At 51.1% G+C, this 11146-nt stretch overlaps 1 protein-coding gene across 1 annotated transcript; it reads left to right on the top strand.

The window, feature by feature from the left end:
• The first annotated feature begins 6795 nt into the window (after positions 1-6795).
• CENPB (centromere protein B) lies at positions 6796-9709 on the top strand. Its single transcript, XM_004065317.5, has one exon. The coding sequence runs from the start codon at positions 7078-7080 to the stop codon at positions 8872-8874; it is 1797 nt and encodes a 598-aa protein (XP_004065365.4). The 5' UTR covers positions 6796-7077; the 3' UTR covers positions 8875-9709.
• The last annotated feature ends 1437 nt before the right edge of the window (positions 9710-11146 follow it).

Here is an 11146-nt window from a genome sequence, read left to right as displayed (position 1 = left end):
CTGGGCAACAAGAGCAAGACTCCGTCTCAAAAAGAGACAAACAAAAAATCCAAGTGACTGTGGAGGCTGAGGTAGGAAGATAGCTTGAGCCCAGGAGTTTGAGTCTGCAGTGAGCCATAATTCCACCACTGCACTCCAGCCTGGGCAACAGAGTGAGACTTTGATTCTAAACATAAAATAAATAAATTAATAGTTCAATGTCCACTTAGGGTTAGTGGCTGCAGGTCTATATCTTTACAAGCGTAAATCCGTCTGTATTTTAAAGAATATACAAACAGCATACGAACATTGTTCTAGGCTGGCATGCTGGCTCACACCTGTAATCCCAGTACTTTGGGAGGCCAAGGTAGGTGGATCACCTGAAGTCAGGAGTTCAAGATCAGCCTGGGCAACATGGTGAAACCCTGTCTCTACTAAAAATACAAAAATTAGCCAGGCATGGTGGCATGTGCCTGTAATCCCAGCTACTTGGGAGTCTGAGGCAGGAGAATCACCTGAATCCGGGAGGCGGAGGTTGCAGCGAGCCAAGATCGTGCCACTGCACTCCAGCCTGGGTGACAAAGTGAGATTCTATCTCAAAAATAAATAAATAAATAAAAATAAAAACCACTGTTCTATACCTTTCTTCATCTTACTTGGAGATGGATCCATATTAGTACCATAACAATATATATTTACTCAAGCCCCTAATGCTGAACATTTAGGATATTAGCTTTTACAATGATGCAGTAAGTATGCCCTTATGTGTCTGTGTGCTATCTACAAGACGAATTCCTAGGGAGGAACTGATGGGAGGCACAGCATTTAGTTTGTTTTCTGTTTTTGTTTTGAGTCCAAGGCTGGAGGGCAGGCTCACTGCAACATCTGTCTCCTGAGTTCAAGCAATCCTCCCACCTCAGCCTCCCGAGTAGCTGTGACTACAGGCGCATCCCACTATGCTTGGCACATTTTTGTATTTTTTGGAGAGACTGGGTTTTGTCATGTTGCCCAGGCTGGTCTTGAACTCCTGGGCTTAAGCGATCCACCAGCCTCAGTCTCCGAAAGTGCTGGGATTACAGGTGTGAGCCACCACACCCAGTAGCATTAAGTATTGAAATCTCCTTTTCCCTTTCTTGAATCTCATCTTAAGCTGACTGGACTATTGAAGCACAAGGACTAAATCATTTACCTCTCTCCCAGGCTCCCAGAACCTTGCTCCCAGAACTTTGGTTCAAGACCAAAGTTGGCCCCTGACCCTAATATCCCACTTCTCAGCATTTCTCTTAAGGAGATGATAAAAGTACACACAGATGTATGTTCATTGAGTTATTGTCTTCAATAGGGGAGGTGATTCCTCTGCACTGTGCAATACCTTTAAGGAGAACGGGCAGTCAGGTGGGGATGCCTGCTTGGTAGGGGCTCATTACTGAAAGACTACATATTGAGATCATAGCAAATGGACTTCTGAACAAAAGTTTCCTAGAGTAAAAGAAGTGTGGGCAGTGGCTCATGCCTGTAATCCCAGCACTTTGGGAGGCTAAGGAGGAAGACTCGCTTGAGCTCAGGAGTTCAAGACCAGCCTGGGCAACATGGTGAAACTCTGTCTCTACAAAAAATACAAAAATTAGGCCAGGTGCGGTGGCTCATGCCTGTAATCCCAGCACTTTGGGAGACTGAGGCGGGTGGATCACGAGGTCAGGAGATTGAGACCATTGTGGCTAACACGGTGAAACCCCGTCTCTGCTGAAAAAATACAAAAAAATTAGCCAGGCGTGGTGGCAGGCGCCTGTAGTCCCAGCTACTCGGGAGGCTGAAGCAGGAGACTGGCATGAACCTGGGAGGCGGAGCTTGCAGTGAGCTGAGATCGCGCCACTGCACTCCAGCCTGGGCGACAGAGCTAGACTCTGTCTCAAAAAAAAAAAATAAAATAAAATTTAAAAAACCACACAATATGCATGTGAAAACATTCTACAAGGATATTCTTTGAGTGGTGGAAATAAAGTTGATTAAATGTTTTTATCTTCAAAATGTTCTGTATTTTAAAACATTTTTCAAAGAACAGGTATAATTTTTTTGATTATCATTATTATTATTTTTTGAGACAGAGTCTTGCTCTGTCACCCAGGCTGGAGTGCAGTGACATGATTTCAGCTCACTGCAACCTCCACCTCTCGGGTTCAAGCAATTCTCCTGCCTCAGCCTCCCGAGTAGCTGGAATTACAGGCACTCACCACCACGCCCGGCTAATTTTTTTGTATTTTTAGTAGAGACAGGGTTTCACCGTGTTAGCCAGGATGGTCTCGATCTCCTGAGCTCATGATCCACCCGCCTCCGCCTCCCAAAATGCTGGGATTACAGGCGTGAGCCACTGCGCCCAGCCCGAGATGTTAACTTTTAAGCAAATCTTTTTTTTTTTTTTTTTTTTTGAGACAGAGTTTCTTGAACCTGGGAGGCGGAGGTTGAAGTTGAAGTGAGCCGAGATTGAGCCACTGCACTCCAGCCTGGGCGACAGAGTGAGACTTGGTCTCAAAAAAAAAAAAAAAAAAAAGATATTCCAAAATGGACTGTGGTGACAGTTGAGCATATCTGTGAACTGTACACTTTAAATGGGTGAATTGTATGCTTTTTGAAATATATCTTAATAAAACTTTTTTTTTTTTGAGACGGAGTCTCACTCTGTCACCCAGGTTAGAGTACAGTGCCGTAATCTCGGCTCACTGCAATCTCTGCCTTTTCTTTCCTTCCTTCTTTCCTTCTTTCTTTTTCCTCCTTTCTTTCAAAACAAAGTTTGTAACCCAAGCTGTAATGCAGTGATGCAATCATAGTTCATTGCAGCCTCATGCTCCTGGGCTCAGGTGATCCTCCGGCCCACCCCAGCCTCCCTAGGAGCTAGGACTACAGGCGCAAGGCACTATGCCTAGCTAATTTTTTTTTTTTTTTGAGACGGAGTCTTGCTCTGTCGCCCAGGCTGGAGTGCAGTGGTGCGATCTCTGCTCACTGCAAGCTCCGCCTCCCGGGTTCACGCCACTCTCCTGCCTCAGCCTCCTGAGTAGCTTGGACTACAGGCGCCTGCCACCATGCCCAGCTAATTTTTTGTATTTTTAATAGAGACGGGGTTCCACCATGTTAGCCAGGATGATCTCGATCTCCTGACCTCGTAATCCGCCCACCTCGGCCTCCCAAAGTGCTGGGATTACAGGCATGAGCCACCGCGCCCAATGCTGTTTTCTTTTATTATTTATTACTTATTATTATTTTTTGGCTGGGTGAGGTGGCTCATGGCTGTAATCCTAGTACTTTGGGAGGCCAAGGTAGGCAGATCACTTGAGGTCAGGAGTTTGAGACTAGCCTGGCCAACATGGTGAAACCCTGTCTGTACTAAAAATACAAAACTAAGCCAGGTATGGTGGTATACGCCTGTGATCCCAGCTACTCAGGAGGCTGAAGCAGGAGAATTGCTTGAACCAGGGAGGAGGAGGTTGCAGTGAGCTGAGATCACGCCAGTGCACTCCCAGCCTGGGCAACACAGTGAGACTCCGTCTCAAAAAAAAAAATTAAAAATTAGCCAGGCATGGTGCCTCATGCCTGTAGTCCTAGCTACTGAGGAGACTGAGGCTGCAATGAACTATGATCGTGCAACTGTACTCCGTCCTGGGTGACAGAGCTAGACCCTGTCTCAAATAAACAAACAAAAGGAGAATGGAAAGCTTGCTGAGGGGCCTGAAGGACAGCTTTGGGCAGGCTGGGCCAAAAGAAGAGAAGGTGAGTTATGGATTTCCCAAACAGTCCTAAAAGCAGAAAGCTGGGACTTACAGAAAGACGTGGGGAAGCCCAGGGCCTCAGATGGATTGCTGGGGGAAATGGTCACTTGAGAGGGGATGGAAATGGGCCCCGTGCACTGCTACAGGCAAAGGGTAGACAAGGTATCTGGAAATGGCTATGATATCAGCATATGATGGGCGTGGCTTTTCTGTCCTAGAAGTGATTGTGCCAATGCCCTTTGTATGGCACTAAGGAGGGGCCACAGGAAAGGAAAGGAAAGGAAGAGAAAGGAAGGAAGGAAAGAAAGAAGGAAAGGAAGGAAAAGAGAGAAAGAGAAAGAAAGAAGGGAAGGAAGGAAGTAAAGAAACAAGGAAAGGGATGAAAGAGAGGAAAGAAAGAAAAGATGCACGGCAAGGAGTTCTCATCCAGGTAATCTTAGATTCATTTTTGCCCAGTGACCACACACTCCTCTTGGGCCAAGCAGTGCTCTGGAAAAGTCTCCCACGTGTTCTTTTGGACCTTGAGATTAAAAGAATATCTTTTATATCTCAGGGATAGGGAAGTCCTCTCTAAGTAAGACACAAAACCCCGAAGCAATAAGGAAAAAATTGACAGGTTGAAGATTAAAAACTTCTCATATCCAAAAGATTCCCTAAACTAACTTAGACAAGTGGCAGACAGGGAGAAAACATTTGCAACATACTTAACAAGATCTTTTCTTCAGAGCATGTAAAGAGCTCCTAAAAGTCAAGAAAAAGACAAACACATGGTCAAAGGATATGACTAGAAAATTCACAGGATTCAAATGGCCAAGAAACATACGAAAACAGAAATTTGCACTAAAACAGCAGTAAGTTACACTTTCTTCCTTTGGCTTCCAGAATGCCACAGTAGCCTGGTTTTTCTCCTGCTTCAGGGGCTCCTCCGCTTCAAGAGTCTCTATTTGGTTCTTTCTTTCTTTCTTTCTTTCTTTCTTTCTTTCTTTCTTTCTTTCTTTCTTTCTTTCTTTCTTTCTTTCTTTCTTTCTTTCTTTCTTTCTTTCTTTCTTTCTTTCTTTCTTTCTTTCTTTCTTTCTTTCTTTCTTTCTTTCTTTCTTTCTTTCTTTCTTTCTTTCTTTCTTTCTTTCTTTCTTTCTTTCTTTCTTTCTTTCTTTCTTTCTTTCTTTCTTTCTTTCTTTCTTTCTTTCTTTCTTTCTTTCTTTCTTTCTTTCTTTCTTTCTTTCTTTCTTTCTTTCTTTCTTTCTTTCTTTCTTTCTTTCTTTCTTTCTTTCTTTCTTTCTTTCTTTCTTTCTTTCTTTCTTTCTTTCTTTCTTTCTTTCTTTCTTTCTTTCTTTCTTTCTTTCTTTCTTTCTTTCTTTCTTTCTTTCTTTCTTTCTTTCTTTCTTTCTTTCTTTCTTTCTTTCTTTCTTTCTTTCTTTCTTTCTTTCTTTCTTTCTTTCTTTCTTTCTTTCTTTCTTTCTTTCTTTCTTTCTTTCTTTCTTTCTTTCTTTCTTTCTTTCTTTCTTTCTTTCTTTCTTTCTTTCTTTCTTTCTTTCTTTCTTTCTTTCTTTCTTTCTTTCTTTCTTTCTTTCTTTCTTTCTTTCTTTCTTTCTTTCTTTCTTTCTTTCTTTCTTTCTTTCTTTCTTTCTTTCTTTCTTTCTTTCTTTCTTTCTTTCTTTCTTTCTTTCTTTCTTTCTTTCTTTCTTTGAGATGGAGTCTCACTCTTTTGCTCAGGCTGGAGTGCAGTGGCATGATCTTGGCTCCCTGCAACCTCTGCCTCCCAGGCTCAAGCGATTTTCCTGCCTCAGCCTCCCGAATAGCTGGGACTACAGGTGAGTGCCACCACACTTGGCTAATTTTTTGTATTTTTAGTAGAGACGGAGTTTCACTATATTGGCCAGGCTGGTCTTGAACTCCTGATCTCAGGTGGTCCCGCCTGCTTCGGCCTCCTAAAGTGCTGGGATTACAGACGTGAGCCACTGCACCCGGCCTCTTTCTTGAGCCCTTAACCTTGGAGGACCCAGGGCACTGTCCTTGGTCCTCTTTTCTTCTTTGTCTACACTCACCCACAGCTTCATCCAGCCCCAGGTCCTCAGCCTGTCCCCCTGGGTCACAGCCTTCCCCTCTGCCAATGCTGGAGTTCCCCCTTAGTGCTGCCCTAAGAGATTTTTAAAAACACAGCTATACATTCATTGTTTTAAGAGCTTGGCATTTTAATGTTTTGCTGCAGGAGAAGGAGGCTTCAGGGATTCACACTTATGTATATACATGATGTTATTTCTGTAAGTGCAAACACATACATTTATGGCTATATGCATGGAAAAGCCCAGAAAGTGACACACCAAGATGTTATGAGTGTTTATCTATGGGTTGTGGGATTACTAGAACTTTAAAAATGTCATTAGCACCATCAAATAAATTTACAACTGTAATGCTGATTTTAAAAATAACTTAAGTGTGTAACAATAGGTTACATACGCTAGTGTTCATTCATAGCTGGAATGCTACACAATCATTAAAAAGCGTGTTGGCAATGATACTTACCGATATGGCAAAATTCTCACTACTTGATGCCAGGTAAAACAGCAGGAGATGCCAGATATACAGTCTATACAGTCTGATGCCAGTTTTATATAATAAATTTTTAAAAAGAAAACGACATGCATCTAGAGAAAAGACTGGAAGGAAATGTATCAAAATGTTACCTGTGCATCTCTCCAGGTGATGTGAAAAGCGTTTTTCAACTTCTTGAATTTTTCAGTTTCCGCAAAAAAAAAAAAAGTGCGTTATTTTTACCTTAATTAAAAAAAAAAAACAAAAACCCTGGTTCCTATTCTTTTTGAGCAGCAAGTCGCTGTCTGCCGGGCGCAGTAGCGATGCACCGCGTCCCCGCCCGCGTCGTTGCCGGGTCGCCGGAGGCCGCAGCACGGGCAGGTCCAGCAGGCCGCAGCGCCCCCCCGCGGTATGTCCTGGCGGCGGGAAGGGGGTGGGCGCGGAGGGCGGGGAGGAGGCGCCGGGCGTCCCCGCGCTTCCCGCGAGATCCCGCTCCGCCCGCTCCGCCCCGCTCGCCGCGCTCCCAGCTCCCCGCGCCGCGGTACTTCCTGCCTTCCGCGCCCGCGCCGCCCGCCCTCGTCTGCGCCCGTCGCCCGCCGCCCGCCGCCCGGCGACGCGCCCGCCGGCGTTCCCGGAGGTGCCCCCGGCCCGGCCGGGTCGTCGCCCCGCCGCCGCGCCCGCGAGCCGCTTTGTCTCGGGCGGGGCGCGCGGGAGAGGCCTCCAGGTGCCCCCCGCCACGGGCCCGGGCCCCCCGCCCCAGGGCGGCGGCGGCGGCGCCGGGCCCCGGGGCGGGGGGCGCGCCGGGATGGGCCCCAAGAGGCGACAGCTGACGTTCCGGGAGAAGTCACGGATCATCCAGGAGGTGGAGGAGAATCCGGACCTGCGCAAGGGCGAGATCGCGCGGCGCTTCAACATCCCGCCGTCCACGCTGAGCACGATCCTGAAGAACAAGCGCGCCATCCTGGCGTCGGAGCGCAAGTACGGGGTGGCCTCCACCTGCCGCAAGACCAACAAGCTGTCTCCCTACGACAAGCTCGAGGGCTTGCTCATCGCCTGGTTCCAGCAGATCCGCGCCGCCGGCCTGCCGGTCAAGGGCATCATCCTCAAGGAGAAGGCGCTGCGCATAGCCGAGGAGCTGGGCATGGATGACTTCACCGCCTCCAACGGCTGGCTGGACCGCTTCCGCCGGCGCCACGGCGTGGTGTCCTGCAGCGGCGTGACCCGCGCCCGCGCGCGAAACGCTGCCCCCCGCACCCCGGCGGCGCCTGCCAGTCCGGCCGCGGTGCCCTCGGAGGGCAGTGGCGGGAGCACTACTGGTTGGCGCGCTCGGGAGGAGCAGCCGCCGTCGGTGGCCGAGGGCTACGCCTCGCAGGACGTGTTCAGCGCCACCGAGACCAGTCTATGGTACGACTTCCTGCCCGACCAGGCCGCGGGGCTGTGCGGAGGCGACGGACGGCCGCGTCAAGCCACCCAGCGCCTGAGCGTCCTGCTATGCGCCAATGCCGACGGCAGCGAGAAGCTGCCCCCGCTGGTGGCCGGCAAGTCGGCCAAGCCCCGGGCAGGCCAAGCCGGCCTGCCCTGCGACTACACCGCCAACTCCAAGGGTGGTGTCACCACCCAGGCCCTGGCCAAGTACTTGAAGGCCCTGGACACCCGAATGGCTGCAGAGTCTCGCCGGGTCCTACTGCTGGCGGGCCGCTTGGCTGCCCAGTCCTTGGACACCTCGGGCCTGCGGCATGTGCAGCTGGCCTTCTTCCCTCCGGGCACCGTGCATCCGCTGGAGAGGGGAGTGGTCCAGCAGGTGAAGGGCCACTACCGCCAGGCCATGCTGCTCAAAGCCATGGCCGCGCTAGAGGGCCAGGATCCCTCAGGCCTGCAGCTGGGTCTCACGGAGGCCCTGCACTTTGTGGCTGCGGCCTGGCAGGCAGTGGAGCCTTCGGACATAGCCGCCTGCTTTCGTGAGGCTGGCTTTGGGGGTGGCCCTAATGCCACCATCACCACTTCCCTCAAGAGTGAGGGAGAGGAAGAGGAAGAGGAGGAGGAAGAAGAGGAGGAGGAAGAGGGTGAAGGAGAGGAAGAGGAGGAGGAAGGGGAGGAGGAGGAGGAAGGGGGGGAAGGAGAGGAATTGGGGGAGGAAGAGGAGGTGGAGGAGGAGGGTGATGTTGATGACAGTGATGAAGAGGAGGAAGATGAGGAGAGCTCCTCCGAGGGCTTGGAGGCTGAGGACTGGGCCCAGGGAGTAGTGGAGGCCGGTGGCAGCTTCGGGGCTTATGGTGCCCAGGAGGAGGCCCAGTGCCCTACTCTGCATTTCCTGGAAGGTGGGGAGGACTCTGATTCAGACAGTGAGGAAGAGGACGATGAGGAAGAGGATGATGAAGATGAAGATGACGATGATGATGAGGAGGATGGTGATGAGGTGCCTGTACCCAGCTTTGGGGAGGCCATGGCTTACTTTGCCATGGTCAAGAGGTACCTGACCTCCTTCCCCATTGATGACCGCGTGCAGAGCCACATCCTCCACTTGGAACACGATCTGGTTCATGTGACCAGGAAGAACCACGCCAGGCAGGCGGGAGTTCGAGGTCTTGGACATCAAAGCTGAGTCACTGGACCTAGCTGTGCCCCCAACCTAGATTGGCAGCACCACCCCAGGGCAGAGGACTCTCTGGGCACCCGCTGTGCATGGAGCCAGAGTGCAGAGCCCCAGATCCTTTAGTAATGCTTCCCCTGGTCCTGCAACAGGCCCGGTCACCTCGACCGGGCCCGGGGCTGAGGTCAGCCTCACTGCCTGCTTATTGCCTCTTTCTCAGAATCCTCTTTCCTCCCCATTTGGCCCTGGGCTCAGGGGACCAGGTGGGGCGGGTGGGGAGCTGTCCGGTGCTACCACACCGTGCCCTCAGTGGACTAACCACAGCAGCAGCCAGGGATGGGCCCTGGAGGTTCCCGGCCGGAGAGTGCCTCTCCCCTCTGCCATCCACGCCAGGTCTTTGGTGGGGGGGACCCCAAAGCCATTCTGGGAAGGGCTCCAGAAGAAGGTCCAGCCTAGGCCCCCTGCAAGGCTGGCAGCCCCCACCCCCACCCCCCAGGCCGCCTTGAGAAGCACAGTTTAACTCACTGCGGGCTCCTGAGCCTGCTTCTGCCTGCTTTCCACCTCCCCAGTCCCTTTCTCTGGCCCTGTCCATGTGACTTTGGCCCTTGGTTTTCTTTACAGATTGGAGGTTTCCAAGAGGCCCCCCACCGTGGAAGTAACCAAGGGCGCTTCCCTTGTGGGCAGCTGCAGGCCCCATGCCTCTCCTCCCTCTCTGGCAGGGCCCCATCCTGGGCAGAGGGGCCTGGGGCTGGGCCCAGAGTCCAGCCGTCCAGCTGCTCCTTTCCCAGTTTGATTTCAATAAATCTGTCCACTCCCCTTTTGTGGGGGTGAACATTTTAACAGCCAAGGGTGCATCCTTCATGGTCTGGGCTTGCGTCTGTCTTGGGGGACATATTCGTCCTGGCTCCCTTTGGTCCTTGCTCTGGTGGGACATGGAGGCAAGTGTTGAGAGGGTTGCCCTGACCGGAAGAGGGGCAGGAGGAGGCCTCAAGCTTGGGGTCACTTGGCTGGGGCAGGAGGGAGCCATCAGTCTCTGGGGGCAAATCAATATGCACGTGGGGACTAGGCCTACTGAGGCTGGTTTGAAGGCCTTTGCAGGAGTGGGGTCAGGACAGAAAGAAAGGAGTGTTGGGGCAGCTTCTGGGGTCCAGATTGGAGTTTGGAGGGGCATATAGGGCACCCTTTGGTTTACCTTTGGTGCCTCAAGAGGGAGCCCTTTAGGCCTTTCAGTGATTGGCATATCCAAGCCTGGTGGCCATCTCTAGGCACAGTGGCAGGAGGAAGGTGAAATTGCTAGGAACAGGTTGCACCCCCAAGAGGCAGAGGATGGTTGGTAACTCCCTGTGCAGTGCCTTCCAGGGGGCCCCCAGTACAAAGGTGAGGTCAGGTCCCTTTGCTGATCCTACCCTTTTTCCTTTCAGAGCCAGCCCCTCCCTCCCTACCCCTCCCTCACTGAGGCCCTCAGGCCCCAGCGGTTCCAACCAAGGGAGGGCCTGGGCTTGAGCATGGCTGGCAGCTCTGGGCCCCAAACCGGTTTTCCCACCTCACCTGAGGCTGGCACATCACTTCTGTGTTTCCTTCCCATCCCCGGCCCACCTTTACCACCAAGTTTCTCCTCTCCAACACTGGGAATGTTAATGGGGGAGTATCCAGTTCATCTCTTGTCCCTGGCCTGCCCTGGTTATGGCCCCTTGTGGAAAATCAAGACCACTATATATGACTTTAAAACAAGAAATGGGGGTGACTTCCACTCTTGGCCTGCACTTCTGGCATTCAGGAATCCCCTCCAGGCCTTGAGGGCTTTGAAGCGACAACAAAAAGTAGTTGGGATCCCCCTTGCCACCACCTTCCCTCCCCAAATCCGAGCCCTGGAGTTGGAGACCAGAAGGCCACAAGGAAGCCCCACCTGCTCTCGAGTGAGCAGGAGGAGCACTGTCTGCTTGCCCAGGTGCTCCTGTTTAACCCAGCTACCTCACCGCAGGTTCCAACAAGACGAATTACTTCCATTTGTCTCCTGAGAAAAAGAACAGTTCTTGCTGGAACTGAGACTGTCTCATTAATGATAGTACCAGCTGATACTAATAGGGACCCTGCTCTGTGCTAAATGCTTTAGATGCTCACAAAGCCCCTATAAGGTAGGTAAAGCCATGAGAAACCAGGCAGAGGTCCGGTCAGGTGCCCAAGGCCATGCCATTAGTCAAGCTCTCTTCTCATCCTGACTCTAGAAGTACCTCTTCACTAAGGAGGGACCCATATTCCTAACCCCCTTATGGGTACTGCAATG

Source organism: Gorilla gorilla, chromosome 21 (genome assembly GCF_029281585.2).
Source record: "Gorilla gorilla gorilla isolate KB3781 chromosome 21, NHGRI_mGorGor1-v2.1_pri, whole genome shotgun sequence".
Classification (NCBI taxonomy): domain Eukaryota; kingdom Metazoa; phylum Chordata; class Mammalia; order Primates; family Hominidae; genus Gorilla; species Gorilla gorilla.
The sequence above is the reverse complement of the archived record's forward strand: the minus strand, read 5'-3'. Positions and strand labels throughout refer to the sequence as shown.

What these genes read in the sequence shown, in the direction of transcription:
- CENPB (XM_004065317.5), top strand. Translation starts at nt 7,078, where the DNA reads ATGGGCCCCAAGAGGCGACAGCTGACGTTCCGGGAGAAGTCACGGATC.